The sequence below is a fragment of the Chroicocephalus ridibundus genome, chromosome 1, assembly GCF_963924245.1.
Source record: "Chroicocephalus ridibundus chromosome 1, bChrRid1.1, whole genome shotgun sequence".
In the NCBI taxonomy this organism is placed as follows: domain Eukaryota; kingdom Metazoa; phylum Chordata; class Aves; order Charadriiformes; family Laridae; genus Chroicocephalus; species Chroicocephalus ridibundus.
The window spans coordinates 7183488-7201948 of NC_086284.1; the positions used below are offsets into that span (position 1 = coordinate 7183488).

Below are 18461 nucleotides of genomic sequence, written 5' to 3' on the forward strand. Positions count from 1 at the left end.
ATACCAAAAGAAATGAGATAGCAGTGAGCGTATGATATATGGGTAGAGATGTAGGTATATTTGTATATAGAGAAATCAAACTTTTAAGCTCAGTTGAAAAAAATCAGAGTCCTATCTGCAAAAGCTTTATTTAGTTTTCTGCTTTGACTAAAACTTAGTGTCAAATCCTAATGCACTAGCAGCATACAAAGCAAAGTTCTGAGTTTAGACTTGACGTTAGCGTGTCTTTTAGGCACTTTCCAAATGTGAAGCTATTTGGTAATTTCTGATAACTATCTTGAGCTATACCAGTCTTCAATGAAGTATGTATCCAGGAACCTTCCTGGACCTGAGCTATGCAAGGAAATCAATGAGTAGAAGGAAATTAATGAAATGAATGGCGAGAGCTGCTCTCCCCGCTGCATCTGAAAGACTTTGTGGCTTCCCTCAATCATTAGTCATGAAGAACTGCTTCTGAACACACACCGATCAGATGTGTATAATTTATATGATGTATTTGAAGTTAATACTGCTAAAAGGTTGAATTACAAATGGTTCCCTCTAGACCGCAAGCACTGGTCCTGTGACCTCAGCTAAATTATGGCAAGGGGCTTCCTAGCTAGGACAGGCGTGGAGACACTTGAGGTCTTTCCAGGATGACAGTTCTATTGCCAGGTCCACTGGGGAAGGAAGATGTCTAGTAGTGTGGGGAGCGTTATTGTAGGGCTCAGCTGTAGGGAGATATCGAGAGGACCCAGGGAAATAACAAGACGGCTTTGATGTAAGTGAAAAAAGCTCAGTGCGTGTCATGATGGGTACAAGGAAGAAACAGGGAAAAGTGGAATGTAACACATCAGCAGGATGGTAAAGCCCGAAATCAAATATTCTGCTTACCCCAAACCTAAAATAGCTCGTCTCTGCTGCTTACGGGGCAGAAGAGGAGCTATCCCCACTGAGGCGCAGGGAGACTTAAGGAGCTGTTCTGCAGGGACAGATCCCAGGAGCTAAATCCCACTAATCCAAGGGCAGAGCTTTAAGATGCCATCTCTACAATTACTGAGTTAGATATGAGTACACCTGTGCACTGAGGCAGTTCAGAGTGAAGCAGCCTTGGAGCTCTGCAAGACCTTCATCGAGGAACTAAGGGCTTGTGAGGATATACCCTAAGTCGTGAAACCTTGGAGGAGAAGGATGGCCTTCACCAGAAGGGACATAGGAAGCTTTTGATACGACGTGGAGCACACCGTCCTAGAGCACACACCAAGTTGGAGTGGCCCATGCAAGCAAGGAGTTGAAGGAGGTGGGCACCCAAGTGCACTTGTGGGGGAGGCTGACCATGCATCTCCTATCCTTGAGGCGAGACCCACATCTGAGGATAGACACTGCCACCGGTGAGAAGCTGCTCCACTGGTGGTTGGGTCCTTCTGGAGGTCTCTCTCCATCAGGCTAGAGGACCTGTGGCTGCGTTTACAGCACACGCTGCATTGCGGGTGCTCTGTGTTGCATGCCGCCGTGGCTGAGGATCCAGGATAAAAATACTTCTCCGGTAATGAACAGGTAAGCTGGTGTCAGGGGGCTGCTATTTTTAGAGCTCAAACCTGCCTGGATCAGCAAATTTTCTAAGCCACGGGGTGACACTGCAGATGGCGGGGAGACTGTTGTGGGTTTGCAATTTCTGTACCTGGCTGTGAAAGGTGAGGTTGCTATTCCCAAAAAAACCCCATGGCTCTTGGTCTTTAACCAGGAATATTTTAAGCCAAGAGTGAACACAAAGCTTTTGCCCTGACAGTTATTTAACAGTTCTTTATCTAAATTCAAATCATAATCCTCCTTTTCCCTCCTTTTGTGATTACCTGTTTATCCACCTTTCATTTTGCCAGATTTAAGAGTCTCTGTCATGAGTTGTCCTTGAAAAACCTTTTCAGAAAGTTTTTAAATCATATGTCCATACACATGATCTCTAACTATATGTATATATATATAGGTCTATATATGTGTGTGTATATTTATGTTTGTGGGGGCTCTGATTCATATTCAAAACTCACCAAGGATTTTGGATTGGCAAAAATTGTTGGCTTATTGCGTTTCACCTTTTTATTTTCTTATACGTGTGTTTGTCTGTGTGGTTTGGGAATTATCCTTCTGAAGAACCCAAAACACAGTGTGTCCATAGATTGCGTTTACTGCTGCAAACAAAGCAGACTCACTTTTCGCTACCTGGTTTCAGAATATATTGCAAAGCATTTTGAGATGTTTATATAAGTGTCCATTTAAGGGCTACGGTACGTCTAACTGACACGAGTTGGACGTTCGTCTGTGTGGTGTGGTGCCTTGTGTGGTGCATGTCCACGTGTCTGTGCAGGGTTTGGGCACCTCATAGACTTGCACCTTGAGAACTGTTGTGTAATTTGGGCTGACTCAGCTGTGTCTACACGCACTGAACAAATACGTGTACAGGAAGGCAAGTGTAATCTACTTTTCTTCCAGCAGCTGGTAATGGACTGCCTGGCTTCCTGAAGAACTCGGCACAGACCCACCCACCTGTAGAACAATGTCATTTCTCCTACTGTGTCCTAAGAGCTTGTTCAGCGTGCTGTTGAGGCACATTAGATTATATCAGTTCAACACTGGAAATTCACCCAAGACGTTTTTCCAGGCTCTCTGGTGTCTGCTGTTGGGAATAATCCTACTTTCCTCTCCAGCACTTTGTTCTGTTTTTAAAATTGGACTGCTCGGCCCCTGGCACTGTGACCCCTTCTTTTCCAAAGCCTTTCCCCACGTGGCTGCCAGGTTAGCAGTGGAACGAATAAGCAAAGATCCTTCCTTAGATCTTGGCCACAGGCTGGATTATGTGGTCCTGCAAGAAGAATGTGAGACATCAAGAGCTTTGGTTAGATTCATTGACTTTGGAAAGCTTTCCTCAGCTTTCGTAGGCCCTTTGAACCCTGGCTTCTGTGAGGTGGCTACACTTTTAGGGGAAAACTGGAATAAAGCCATCTTCTCATGGATGTGCATCAATTATAAACTGGATTCCACCATCCACCACCCTATATTCGTAAGGACCCTGCCCTCTCCAACCCGAGTTTTGTTTACAATAATGAAATATTTTAACTGGGCTCATGTTGGCATCATTGCTTCCAATGAGGATATTTGGATGGACACAGCCAACAAGTTAGCGAGTGCTCTCAGGAACCAGGGGCTTCCTGTAGGCATTGTTACATCTGTGCGTAAAGGAGAAAAAGGCATTGAAGACACCTGGAATGAGATTAAAGCAGTTGCCGGCATTAGAAGTAAGTGCTTTGAGTCTCGTTCTTTTTTTTTTAATTTTCTCCAGGGTAGGACTGCATTGTTATTCAATGGGCATAGTTTAGAGAATGATATTTTGAAGTCATTTAAATCAAGCAGAATTTTATCTCTGACCCTAATGGAGCCAGGGCTTCACGTAAAAGAATGCTGGACATTTTGTATGTGAATGGAGATAGGGCAAAGTAGTCTTCTACAACATGAAAGATTGGGTACAGGTTGTCTGAAAAAATGATATTTAGTATATGGATGTCTGTGCTTGACCCTGTCAAGTGTAAAGTGGGGTTTTTATACAAGGTTTTAAATTTATGGTGGTTTGGATTATGGATTATCAAAAATCTCATGCTTCAATGTTGTGTCCTTGCTATGTGTGGTTCAGTGAAGGCATCAGAAATGAAAAACAGTGTTATATACCACATACTAAAGGAGTGCAAGGGCCTTTGTTGATGCACAGCACATAATAAAGAATGATCTTTTTTCTTTTGAGAAAATGTGGGGGAATAGTTATGTTTTTCTGGTTCAGAGTCTTGTTAGGAAGTCTGTGATGAAGCTCTGATCCTGGGTGTACACCTCTGCACTCAGCACTGTGAATCCAGATGAGGATGCATTTTACCTAAGACTTCCACTTTTCTGCCAAAGACTAATGATGGTAGCAAGGTGCTATCTAACTTGGAGTTTTATCAATGCTCAAATCTATGCTTGAGACCAAATCCACCTTGAGTGGGTTAATCTCATCACCATCATAGCTCTCCATGTGAGTTAGCGATGATGGGCTCCTTTCATAATCAATGGAGAGAACCAGCTCCTCTTCAAACATGATTAGAATCATAGAATCATAGAATTGCCTAGGTTGTAAGGGACCTGTAAGACCATCAAGTCCATCCATCAACGTAACACTGCTAAAAACACCACTAAACCATGTGCCCCAGCACAACGTCTACACATCTTTTAAATACCTCCAGGGATGGTGCCTCCACCACTTCCCTGGGCAGCCTGTTCCAATGTTTGATAACCCTTCTGGTGAAGAAATTTTTCCTAATATCCACCCTAAACCTCCCCTGGTGCAACCTGAGGCCATTTCCTCTTGTCCTATTGCTTGTTCCTTGGGAGAAGAGACCAACCCCCACCTCTACCCCCTCCTTTCAGGGAGTTGCAGAGAGCAAGAAGGTCTCCCTTCAGCCTTCTTTTCTCCAGGCTGAACAGTCCCAGTTCCCTTAGTGGCTCCTCATAAGAGTCATCTGACAAGCTTATGCTCTCTACTATAGTATGGGATGAATCACTGCCTAGTACCTGTCTCTTTTCTGTAATTCAGAGACCTGAAAATGGTCTTGTTCTCTTCAGCTTCTACTTTGCTAAGGATATTTATTCTCTTAAGGAAGAGACCATATATCCTGCTCCCTCCTGGTTTATTAGCAGGCAGGTCTCCTTTGCACCTTTCCTTCCCATCATTGCCCTACTTTGCTCCTCTCACTGACTGAGTTTTGAAGCGTGGTATTGGATGAAAGATCAGGAGTGATTCCTTTCATGAAGGGCCAGTGAGCACCGTGGAAAGCCTGCAAAACAGATACGCCTGTATTTCAGATCTCCTCACAAGACATGGGGACATTGACCCCATAGCGTTTTGCAGGCAAAGACACAGCATGGACCAGATGTTGAAACACAACACGGTGCCCAACCTAAGATCCATATATATGGTGACAGGTGGGGCTTAGGCACTGCTAATGCCTGTGTGGTGTCTGTCATCTCAGGGCACACAAAGGGAAAGCTCACATCTCTCAGCCCATGGCGGCACAGGACCATGAATTCCTATCATGATAGGAATGAGGTCTGTGCCTCACTTTTGTCAAAATTTCTCTCCATTCCTCCTTCTGTATGGCTCCAGGAATGGGTAATGCTCACAGCCTCTTTAACTAGGTGTTGCAGACCTCCAGAGGTTGAACAAAGTGATTGTAGCTCCCAGCTTCCTCAGAACATCACACTGGTGGGGGACCATCAGGGTCTGACCTGACACAGCAGTTCAGACAGCCCTTTTATTAGTGGGAGGGACCTATTTTGTCTTGAAAACCCCACATGGATTAACAACGCTACAATCCTTGTGTTTCAGTTATACTCCTGTGCATGCATTCTGTGCTCATTGGAGGAGAGGAACAGGCCAACTTACTCACAAAAGCTCTGGAAATGGGACTAGCAGATGGAAGATACGTCTTCGTTCCATACGACACTTTGCTATACAGTCTTCCTTACCAAAACAACTCATTCAACGTCTTTGATAATAACAGCAAGCTCCAGGAAGCATATGATGCTGTGCTGACAATCACACTGGCGTCTGGAGAAAGGACTTTCTATGATGCATTCAGGGAAGCTAAAGAAAGTGGTGAAATTACCAGGGATTTGGAAGCCAGCCAGGTAAATATTCTTTCTCTTGGGCTTTTCTGAGACCTGGTAGTGGGAGACATGAGACAAACAATAGCTATAGAGAAAGTACAGGCAAAAGACAACCCAGAATGCGTGCTTTTATTTTGAGAAATATATGGTGATAGTTGAATGTGGTTTGCATTGGTTTGGAAAGGATGTTTGTCCTGAATATATGGCAATCTAACTCAGTTCAACTGTAGGACAATCCTGGAAATTCAGAGAATCATAGAATGGTTTGTGTTGCGAGGGACCTTAAAGATCACCCAGTTCCAACCCCCTGCCCTGGGCAGGGACACCTCCCACCAGACCAGGTTGCTCCAAGCCCCATCCAACCTGGCCTTGAACCTTGAACCCCTCCCGGGATGGGGCAGCCACAGCTTCTCTGGGCAACCTGGGCCAGGGGCTCACCACCCTCACAGCAAAGATTCTTTTCCTAATATCTAATCTAAATTCAAGAGAAAGGAATTGTCTCTGAGGCTCTCAGATTTGATTTGCTACATGTTAACTGGTGTAGGCCCAAGATGAAGAGGTGTCTCCTAAGGTGGATAAAGTCCGTGGAGTTTCTAAGGCATCAGAATAAGATGTCCACATGCCTGAGAATGTGGGGGGATGTGACAGACAAACAGAATACTGGGTGCTTCTAGAGGGAAATGCTTAGGATCATTGTGGCATTATTCATTTCAACACTATAGTCAAAGTTATTCTTTGTCAGCACAATTATCTAAATGTCACCGGTAGCCTAGAAAAAAAACAAGTCAGTTGCGACCTTGGAAACGTTGCAAGAAAAATTGGGGAATCTGCCATACTGGTAAAGAGATGCTGGATTCAGCTGAGCTAATCTTCAAGTCTCACTATGATCTTTCAAAAAATTATAAGTACTTTTAAGGCATGATTTATCAGATCTGCATGATGTCTGCCTTAGGAGGAGATGAATCATGCCCTGAAAGTATCTATTTCTTTCCTGTCATTATAATGAGAGCCCAAGTTAACTATAATGAGTGTAGGATCTACGTTGTAAGTGTCTATATCTGGTCAACAAATCCCAATAGAGATGTGAATTTCTGTGAGTCCCTACCGCACACATCATTTTATCATGAGTGAATGGCTATATTCTCTCTTCACCTACCAACTGTGAATGACCATGTGATTGCAAAGCCAGCATGGGTGTTTTTAGGAGAGGGTACAATTATAGGTTCCTAAGTCAAGTCCGGCACAGAAGGGAGAAATGCACGGAGAAAAGGCTCTGGTACCCCAGAGAATGAATTGCTGTGGCTCTGCTTGGTGGTTTTTACATCTTAGGAATAAAAAGTGTTCTGACAGAGAGAACTGATCCCTGGGGCATGACATTTTCCCTACCTGGGTAGGGAGGCGAACCTCTGGCTTTGATCTTCTGTTTATTGGAGATGTTTTAGCACAGTGTTTTGAGGCAGGCTGTGATAAAATGCCAGCTGAACATCAGGCTCAGAGTCTTGGCTCTTCCCATGATAAAGCAATTTTACTCAGTTTTAAAAATATTTCAAAATTGTATTTTGGGAAGCAGCCATAAGAAAAGACAGATATTCAAAGTCACGCGTATATTGGGTCGATCCATAGCTACCTTCAACCTAAGATTCTTCAAACCCATTGCTCCGTGAGCATTAACGCCCAGATGTCTCTGTCCTTGAGTTTACAGCTTAGTCAGTGGGACATCTTTTGCCACAGATCTCAAACCACAGGTTGGCAGCAGTATATCCTGACCTCAATTTCTCCTGTATTTTTAGGTTTCTCCACTTTTTGGAACAATCTATGATGCCATTTACTTCATGGCAATGGCTATAGACAGTGCTCGGCGGAAAGGAGTCAGAATCTCAGGAGCTCACATAGCTGAGCACACAAAAAACTTCAGTTTCCCTGGATTTAGTCACCGGGTAGAGACAGACCACTGTGGGAAGGGGATGAGCAACTATGTGGTACTGGACACAGATGGTGGTGGGAACCAGCTCTTCCCAACCCACTTGCTGGACTTGTCTTCAGACTCTGTGAATTCCCTGGGCCGGGACATCCACTTTCCCAGCGGAGCTCCACCCAAGCCAGACTCCAGTTGTTGGTTTGACCCAGATGTTCTCTGCAATGGAGGTAAGAAAGACTAAAAAAACCCGAGGGTCAAGTGGCATTGGGTCCTTGCTTCTTTTTTATTTCATCTTTTACTCCAAGGGAGAGCGCCCCAAAGAAAAAAAACCTAAACTCCAGAAATTCATATAAATATGAACAGTCATCATGCTGCTTGTAATGGGAGTCCTATACAGAGATCCCACAATTGATCCACAAGACTCTTTCATCGCTTTTTAGTTCAATAAGGTTGTTGCCACTGTTGTGTGCTGGAAAGAGTCTTCCAGGTCTAACAGTCAACATTTGCATATTTTGACAGCAACCAATACATGCCAGAGGCTCCAGCCAACACTGTGTCCCTGTCCTTCTGAGGGAGAGGGCACTAAGAGGATTTGCACTGAAGACAGCCTAAGAGAGCTGCGCAACAGCAGATGCTCTCGCCATCTCTCCTGGTTAAACCCAGCTTCTTTACCCAGTTAGCTATGCAGCTTTAAGGATCATCAGTGCTCACCTCATCAAGAAAAGATGATAATCATTACTCAAAATAATTTGAGTTACTGTAGACAACAGAGGTGGTAATCGAAGACTTGGGGGCGGAGGTATCTGTGCCGCTTCCCGGGTCTGTGAGACTGGGCATTGCCTTTACTTATTGTTTTTAATTTACCGCAACTGTGGTGGAGTTTTAAAGTCCACAGGGAAGCCAAAATCTCAGGGTAGGATACTTAGCCTCCACTTGACATATTTACTTATACTACCAAGCATTTACTCCTACTGCTCCAGGATATGACTTAAACAGACAAAATTAACCACATCTACAGAATATTTCATTCAGCAGCTGAGAAAAACGTTCCCCTTGGCTCAGCCATAGCTGGTTTAAATCAGTGTCGCTCCATGGAAATTGGAGATATACTGACCTTACAGCAGCTGGCAAGCTATAGAAGAGACAAGTATAATGCTATCATATATCTAATTTTGCACTGCCATTAGGAACAGCGTAGCAATTTAACATCCCATTGCAGTCTATGGAAAAATCCCACTGATTTTTAGAGAGATGAGATTTTATGTTCGCACCTTTACGAAAGCATAAAGCTTGAGGCATTTGTCAGTGAAGCAGTTAATTATTATTATTGCTAATATTTCAGAGACTGAATTTTATGACTAGAGTTAAATTCAGGCCTCGGTCTGGCTTTTGTATGGAGTTAGGGTTGGAGAAGGGTTGGATGTGAAGCTGCCAGGCTGCTGTGGTTCCTGACCCCAGGTCCACCAGGAGTGGGGCTCAGTGGGTGCTCCTAGTACGCACGCACGCACACAGAATGCAGACACTGACACACTAACACGTACAGGAGAACAATGTGTTTACAGGCACCTCTACTCACAGCCAGCGTTGCCAAATCACGGGACGACACAAACAACCTGATGCTCTTCTTATGCACCACCTAATCAGGTTCCTGCACACACACAAATGCATCCTCTGGTAGGTGGTCCAGACCTGTAATTCCCCCATAGACAGCTCTCAAACCCTCTGGCGTCTGCAGGGCTAGCCTCCAGATTTGTGCTCTCTCATGGGCTGTAGATGTCAGGACTTCTTATCTTACCTGTTGATTAGGTTGACATGAAGCCTACAAATGTCATACACGGACAGAGAGCACACTCACCCAGGAAAAAAAAATTTAGGAATAGGGGTTAGGAAGAAGGTAGGACAGATGGTGATGATCAGGAGGAGGGTTTGGCTGGAAAAATGCGCAACATGACTATATGTGACCAGCATCTCCATCCAGTATCCCACACTTGAGCCTCCCCAACTCAACCATATTCCTCCCTTTCCCCATTTTTTCCCTTCCTCTAAACAACCAATAAGAAGTTTCATATACTCCCCTAGTCCCCTTAAAGCATCCCCTAATGAGTTTAACAGAATCCCACAAGTATCCTCAAGCATGCTGGAAGTTTGCTCTTTCCCATGAGCCCGCGATAACCTTGTTTTCACTTCTGATTAGTTATAAAGCTCTGGTGGAGGTTTCTCAAGGCTTTGCATCGTTCCTGCAATGGCCCATCCATGAGCGACATGGGCGCTCTGGTCTTTGGTATTGCTTTCACTATCTCCTATTCCTTAGGGTTTGTTTATCTGGGTGTTTATTTTCCTCTTCTCTTGTCCTTTTACTGTCTCTTGTCACCCCAGTGAATTTTGTGCTGCAACCAGTTCTTTCTCTCAGCTTATCAGATGCTGCTTCAGTGAATTAAATTATATTTGGATGTTTTCCAGCTTTGGAAGAGTTCTCATGTCATGACGGGTAACAGTGCCCATACTTTGAGCAAATCATATGATCACGGACAGGCCCTTTGCTATTCCTCAGTTTTCTGGTAACACGTTCAAGTACCACATTGCCTTAGAGTCCTCTAAAGTATGGTCAAGCACTTGTGGGTTATAAAATGTAATGGCAATAAGCAAAAGAATTTATCTGAGACTCTTTCTCAAAGAAGATTTTTCAGACATCAGAGACTTTGGGGGCTACCTGAGGAAGCTCAGGGGATGGTGCCAGTAAAAAAACCCCAACCTTGATTGAATACAGAAGAGAGCATTAACAAACTCCGTATTATCCCTACCATATTGTGGTCTGGGTTACAGATTCTCTCTGGAAATGTTAGAAGGCCATGCAGAGATGTGAGATGGGCATTTCATACCCCTACACTTCATCACTAGTTTGTTCAGGAGGCATTTTACTCTTTGTCCAGCAAGAGAACCAACCCATGCCCCTATGACTGGGCTATTCAAAGCTCATTCTCTCTTCAGTAGCAAGTTTCCCAGCAGGTGTCCAGGGATCCAGAGCATTAGGTCTTCTACAAGTCTGCCTCTAAGCTGATCCAGTCCCTCCTTTTCCATGGATCTAGCATTGTGGAAGACCTTTATGAGATGTGTTCTGGCTTCACACTCACCCTTCCGAAGGGAAACACCTCTTCGGCAGCTCCCTTGACTCCTAGGGATGAACATATGAATATCAGGCTGCTGTCACCTGCTCTTACAGGAACACCAACACTCTGATTTTGTCTTTGCATGAAGAACAAACTCTGGCCTCCAGGCCAGGTTGCTGTGACCCTGCTCATTCCTGTATTCAAGTTGAGCCCCTCCTGAAGAAAGCTGTCTGTGTCTCCATTGCACTTTCTTTAGTGGAGCGAAACCTTGGTCTACACCCACACTGTCTGTGAGGTGGAGAAATGGGTGTGAAGTATCAACTCTATTGCACCTGAATTTCTTCTCAGATGGAGGCATACAGGGCTAGTTCCAGGCTGAAGCATGAAAGTGGAGTGACTTCTTATATAGAATCATAGTACCATAAAATCATAGAAAGGTTTGTGTTGGAAAGAACCTTTCAAGGTCATCAAGTCCAACCCCCTTACCATGGGCAGGGACATCTTTCACTAGACCCAGTTGCTCAAAGCCCCGTCCAACCTGACCTTGAATGTTTCCAGGTATGGGACATGTCCCACCTCTCTGGGCAACCTGTTTCTGTGTATGCGTGAGAACAATCAGGGACCAGGACCCTGGGCTGAAGCAGAAAGTAAGTCCAAACCTGGCAGGAAAATTTCAGCTAAAATGCTCTGTCTATTCCTGAAAAGAATGTTAATTTTCAAAAATTCCTGCAGCTTTCACTGGGAAGCTCTTGGTCTCAGTGCTTGCAAAAAGGCCTGTGATTTAGATGCAGGAGTGACTTAAAGTCATGAACCTTTTATCAACCCTAATTTCTCCATGCTTGTTTTTGTTTAAGGATCTTTGAACACAGACAGAATAAAATAGAGTAAACAGAAGACAGAAGAGGCAGAGACAGCAAGCACTTCCCACTGGAATTTAGCTCATGCACTCATGTCAGCTTTCCTTACCTCTATAGCAAAGACAGACATTCGTGAGCAAAATATGTGTCTCCAGTATTTTCTGTTGATGGGCCCATTGAGGAAGACATCAGCCTTCCTTTCAGTGTTAGAAATCTGTAGCAGGGAATGAAAAATCCCAGATGGGCTGGTGACTCACTCTGGCCGTCACTTTGGTACCACATGATAAAGCTTTTTCAGTGTTTCAGTTCCTGGAGAGAAGAGGGTCAAATGTTCAAAAGTTACGAACTTTGCAGAAGCTGCCTCTAAAACTGAATTCTTCCCTGCAAGTCCAGTCTTTATTTACTTGAAGAAAAAAAAATATTTTTCCACTCAACCAGGGCTCTAGATCTGTTAGGGAAAAAAAAGTGCATGGAAATAAATAATTAAAGTAGTTACAGTCTCATGTAAATAAAGTCAGTAAGTATTTGTGTATTCACAAATTAATATCACATAAAAATTGACTTCTAGCGTTCTCCTGGCTGAATATTTGACTTTGTAGTCTAATGGTCTGATACTGATATTTTCAATAGTATTGCCTAAATCAAAGGGATTTTCTAATTCACTGATTCTTTCCCCCTCTTCACACAGGCATTGAGCCTACAGTCATGATTTTGGGAGTAATGCTGATATTTGCCCTGGTGCTTTGTGCTGTGGGCCTGACTTCTCTCATCAGGTGAGAATCGCAGTACGTATTTGATTGGGTGCCACTTTTCGCCTCTGTGGGAGACTTGCATTTTAACCAGCAGTTTGGACCATGGGAACACAGAGCGGGTTTGACTGTGGCCTCTGCTCTCCATCCACATGTCTCTTCACTTTATGAAGTGATAGTGGCTTAAGCACTATGGGCATTGGTTCTGCAGTTCTCATGAAGAGCCATTTTACCCTTAATCCAGTCCAGGTTTGGAAGAACATTGCCACCTGCTGCTGGAATGATTAGCTGGATGATGGCTCTGAAGCATTAGGAAGGTGACTATAACTTTGGAAGTGCAAAGTGTGCCATACAAACCAACAATAGAATCTGCTTTAAGAACATCAGGGTGGAGGCTAAGTGGGCTGCCATGCTAAACGTTTTTTTTCTTATTCCAGCACATTCTTTCCTGGATTTCTGTCCCTACTGTAATCATGTTTCCAATGAAACACCTAGGCTGACCCTCTTTACTTTCTTCAAGTACTAAAGAGAAAGAGAGACAGTATCTCTGGAGAGGGTTCAGAGCAATGAATTAGGATACCTCTTTATTACCAATCTGATTCACTCCCTGTTTTGAACTGGAGTCCATCTCCCTGGTCATTCACGTGGCATAGAGATTGGTTTGGGCATGGGATCTTTGGAGCAAATGAAGTGGTCTGCTGGGGAAGGGACAGTTTCCAACAATCGCGTAGGTCACACTTGTGTCCCGACTCTATAACCAAGGTGGACATGAGCCAGAATGGACTGGTTGGTCCACGAGCTATGGGTACCTCTTTAGCAAGGACACTATGGCCATAACCTAAAGTAATATGCTCCAAACTGGACCCTGGAGTAATCTGTCTCTCATTAGTGATGTCTACTTGGTGCATGACTGAAATTAGAGTGAAATTAGAGTGAAATTAGAAGCCATATTTAATCAGCAGCAATTAATTCAACAGAGCAGGGTTCCTGGATTTTCCCATCCAGCTTTGCCTCTCAAATCATCCCAAAACATGTTTTCTCTCCACTCCTGAATCATCCCTCCTAACCCAGATGATATAAGGCCACCCAGAAAGCAACACCCCAAACAGTTCCCCTGCTTATAACACACAGCTGTTCCTGATACCTTATAATTGCAGGCACTGAGGAGGTCGCCTCCATCCACCCGCACTTTAAAGCCCTCGTCTATTCCTTGGCCACCGACCTCAACAATTACGTAAATAAAAGACAGTCTTACTGCCTACTCTACTTGTAAGCTGTTCCACAAGTACCAGACTGTGCTTGGGAAGGCTCAGTCATGAGTGAAGATGTATGGCCATCTGTAAGGGAAAAGAAAAAGTCTAGCATGACTCAGGCAATGATTTATGTAAGGGAGGGGCATGTCTGGAACTAAATTTAAACCACAGCGTCGTCTGAGTTCAAACGTGGGAGCTCTGGCCTTAGCTCTGCCAGGGATCTGCTCCATGGCTTTAAACAAGTCACTCTGCTCTCCGTGCTTTGCTTTCAGCAAAGGAGTGCTTTCCTCCACGCTTGGGGGAGAGGATGCGATTGACCAAACAAGGTTTTCAGGAGGGCAGGTGAAAGGTACCTAAATGATGAGATTTTTGCATGCACCTGGGTTGGGTGGCTTGGGGCAAGTGGTTAGAGAAAGATTATAAAAAATCATCTCAGGTGATTATGACCAAGGTCATATGGCCAAGGCTCCCTCTGAACTCCAAAAAGCTGTCTGTGCTCTTCTAAAATGCCCGGAGTGGTACGTGCAACGGAAATCATGGTGATCTATAGATATTTTGCGAAGTGGATTCCTGCTATAGTACAGTTAGAAAAGGGCACCCTATTGCCCACTTCATCAGGCAAAGTCTTAGATGTGTGCAGAGACATCTGCTGTAGTGTAAACAAAGTTCATTAAACAAATAAAGCAACACTGAGGGCAGCGAGGGAGCTTTCCTTTCTTTTCTCTGTTCCTGCTTGATGAGTTTTTGACTGTCTAATAGATATAGTGTGCTTTGTGCTCAGTGCTAGACCTTGACGTCTATTGAAATAGTGGGTTCAAAATGATGGGGTATGACTTCTGCCTCTTCCCTAAGTCCCTAAAATGGCCATGTGGTGGGTACTAGTGTCAGATGAATCCCAGCTAAAAACTAACAATGAAATGCCGGAATGTTTCATATTGATTTACATGAAGTGGACATAAGCCTGTTTGAACTGTCCCATGAACACGTAGTCCTTGACAGTGCACCGTTTCTTGTTGTGGCCTCTTCTGCCTTGTAAATTCAAGAGAAGTTGAGCCAGTAGCAGGATGCAGTCAAGGAACAGATAGTCTCTTTACCGGTCTGACGACTATACCGAATTTTCTCTCTCACCCGTGGCAATTCTTCAAGTCTGGTAGCCTATCAAGGAGTGCAGAGAGTCATCCCTTGGAAAATGGGCAGCAGCATCCTGTGAAGATGCCAGAAACACATTTGTCCTGTGTTACACAGTGCATGATAGATATCCCGTCTGGCTCAAGTCCTGGAAGAAGTAGCTTTAAATCAGCACGGTCTTCTTGTTCTAATTACTCCTGACCAAGAGGAGCAGCACTGGCTCAGCAATACTGCTTCCAAGACCTCCACGCTGCATTGCACTGTCACACATGCCAAACTGCTCATTCCCTGCAGCTTTTCCCTCTGTACGAGCTTGCAGTCATTACAAGGTGGCATCTTGCTGTGTGCTTTGTACTGCACCATGCTACAATATGGAGATTCAGCCAGTAAATTTTGATGGTGACTTTTGCCCAGGCAGCTTTTATAAACTATCCATGGTTTGCTTTCAGTCCCTAGGAAAGGCTGGTGTGCCTGAGAGCTCATCAGCCAGACTGGCTGGTCTATTAAAACCTATTATTGTCTCCTAATGCAGAATGATTTGGCGTATGAAAAATAAACCCAAGCAAAACAAAGTATGCATTACATAGATGTCCAATTCATATTTGCAGCCAGATTGACTCAAGATGTCTATTTGTGATGAGACCCTTAGAGATTAAAGCTTTTGTTGACTGTGAATTGGTTGAGCCTTGCTGTTTGACTCAGGGGATATCAGTTCAAGACACGACATCATGGTTTGTCTACTGCTTTCAACCACGTCCATCCCTACTGCTTCACCGCGTGCTGCACTTTCCTAATACTGCAGGGAAGCCAGACATGGGCGACTTGAAGGTGGTGTAAACTGGTTACCTGCCTAATAATGATAACTGTGACTCTCCAAATCTCTCAGGCATAGTATCTTGAACAGCCAGCTATTCAAGGGACCTAACAAGATAATACTGACCTTGGATGACCTCGTCTTCATCAACCCAGAACTACATAAAAAGGTAAGTCCTTCCACTCTTGAAAGTAATGCGGTGAGACACTCAAAGATAGGTTTGCTTTGGGTATTTTCATACCCATGAAGCTCTGGGAAGGTCATTCACTTCTCCGTGTCTCATTTTCCCCCGCATATCAAAAAATTTCCCGTACGCTGAGTGTTTTTGAGGCTCAGATTAGATGCACATGCATTGTCAAAGCTGTTATGATGATGTAAAATAGTACCCTTGGTTGTGTGTATTTTAACATCCAAGGCTTATTCTTTGTTCTTGAGGTTAGATGGCATAGCATAGTTCATGTCCATATAGCTAAACCATCTTACCTTCTAAAATAAAGCCTCTGCATCCAAATTGCCTATTGGGAACCGTTCCTGTCCTGTGCTGGCTCCTGTCCAGAGCTGGGGATCTCCTGAGGGAGTGTTATTTGGTACAGGCCAGAGCCATGCCCGGGACCATGCCAACGATACGGACTGCTGCGGAGCAATCCCTTTGCCGAGGTCACTGGCACAGATACAGGCTTCTTGTCTATGCCAGAGGAGACATTTCCCTGTGCCCTGCTCAGAGAGACACCTGACTCCTCTGGTGTCTCCCCTGAGCCACGGCATTTCCATCACCTAGAGTGCCGCTGTAGTGTTTCAAGGTATTACACAAGGTCAAACTCATGAGCCTTTTAGAGGCATTCAGAGAGGTGAGATGAGAAGTTTGGGAGGTTGCTAGCATGGGTGAAATGTACGGCCTGAGGCAGAGCTGGAGTGGAGGTTTGCATCCAGAGGTGGTAATTGTCTTGCACCCGCTTTTGTTGCCTTCCAGAGACTGACCTTGGACAGTCTGACTGATGCAAACAGCGTAGCAGCGGATGGCAGAAGCTTGAAATCTGTAACCCGCTCCTTTTCCTTGAAAAGTGCAGCTGCCACCCATGAAACCTCCAATGTGGGTTTGTATGAGGTAGGTTGGGACCTCATGCAGCCTTCTCCCACTGCTTCAGTTGAGGTCTCAGGATGTGCATACTGCTGACAGACCTCGAGGGTGAAAATAAGTTACTCCCAAGCATGGACCTACCGGTGCTTAAGGTGACTCCACCCCAAACCTCACTCCAACACTTGGAGTCATGTTGGGTGGTGCTATTTGACATCCTTATGTGGTGTTGCCAGGTTTGGTCCCTGTTAGAGATGTCCTGAAGGCACTGTGAAGAACCTTTCTCACAAGATAGAGCCTTTAGGTGGTGACATGTCTAATAAGGACCTTTCTTACAAGACAGGATCCAAATACAAAGGATAAAGGCTATCAAATTCCCCCGTGTGCCAATAGGACTGTATGGAGTTTAAGCAGAGGCAGGGGCCAATAAAAAACACACCATCCATCAGTTCTTTCCTAAAACCACAGCTTTTTGAAAAAATGGCATGATGATTCTCACCGAAAGAAGCAAAATAAACTGGATCATTAATGCCAGAGAAAAGCTCTGGACAGAGTTACTTGCCTTTTGAATTAAGTTATCATTGTTTATCAGATACTAATACACCTTCCAGGTATGAATTTCTGATCCAGGTGAAGGTCCCGTCTCACCCCAATTTTTTAGGGATTCCACTGGATATTCTTATTTGGGTGCAATATAGAAAAAATCTACCACCACGAACACTGAAAATCCCCAGCCACTTTCAAAGTCGAGGATCTGGAATTCAGACCCAGGTCCCAATGTTGGCTGTTGCTCAGAGACTTGCTCCATCATTCACCCTCCTGTATTGTGGACAGGGAGACTGGGTGTGGCTGAAAAAATTTGAGATGGGAGCCGTTCACAATCTGCGGCAAAGCTCCACCGGCATCTTGAGGAAGGTAGGAACAGGGGATGGCTGGGTATGTGGAGGGAAGGTTGCTTGGGGGACCTTTGTGACTGCAGCGTATTTTTATCCTCCTTGTCTCCTGTTTATCATGGAATCACAGAATGGTTTGGGTTGGAAGGGACCTGAAAGATCATCTGGTTCCAACCTCCTTGCCATGGTCAGGGACACCTCCCACTGGACCCAGTTGCTCAAATCATGGCTGTCACTGAGTCATACCCAGTGAAATCTGTTGGAATGGACCATGCGCGGTTGCATCTGGCAAACTTACCAATGACCCATGTGTCAGAGTCAGCAGCTTGCAAAACCCCAGCCTGGACCTGACACTTCAAAGCTGGTGCAGTGCTGAATGTATGACGAGTCCTCTAAGTGGCCTTGTCTAGAAAGGCAGGGCGGTTTGGAGGAGATCATCCCTGCCTGTGTCAGGGCAGGGTGATGCACTGGGCGCTATTTTCATGTGTTATTTGTTGACAACGTGGCACAGACACGGTTGTGCATTTCTCTAGGATTTGCTTTGTGTCTCCAGCTAAGATTCCTGTTAGAAGTTTACTTTTAGCCGTCCATTTTATTATTATTATTAAATGACGAGCAAACACATTTATTTTCCAAATTCAGGGCCGTTAGTTGTTGGCAGCTACTGCTAACATAGGAGTGGCATTTTTATGCGTATAACAAATTTACCAGGGCATGTCTCCAAAGCCACCACTGATGGATAACTTTGGATCCTCCAGGCATGGTATTCCTTTCCAGATCACACTAGAGCTGGAGCAAGACTCCACATGCTGAACTCATTTTACCCCCGTGAAGCCATTTTGTCCTAGTGAAAGATCCAATCCAGCTTGTCTAAATAAAAACAAATTTCTGTTCAGTTTGTTTTTCCTATCTTGCTTTCTTTGTCTTAACAGATAGACTAAGAAAAGCAAAGTTAGAAAAGAGTGTAGGATCGCTGAAAGTAAGCAGCAAAGAGGTTGTT

General features: G+C 44.5%; 1 protein-coding gene across 1 annotated transcript in view; it reads left to right on the top strand.

Moving 5' to 3' along the window:
- Positions 1-2530: 2530 nt before the first annotated feature.
- GUCY2F (guanylate cyclase 2F, retinal) overlaps positions 2531-18461 on the top strand; it is a 44318-nt gene continuing 28387 nt past the window's right edge. The window contains exons 1-7 of the mRNA XM_063330024.1: positions 2531-3269; positions 5387-5688; positions 7458-7812; positions 12238-12322; positions 15566-15662; positions 16464-16598; positions 17403-17483. Of these exons, the coding sequence (XP_063186094.1) occupies positions 2531-3269; positions 5387-5688; positions 7458-7812; positions 12238-12322; positions 15566-15662; positions 16464-16598; positions 17403-17483 (1794 nt within the window). The remainder of the gene's footprint in view (positions 3270-5386; positions 5689-7457; positions 7813-12237; positions 12323-15565; positions 15663-16463; positions 16599-17402; positions 17484-18461) is intronic.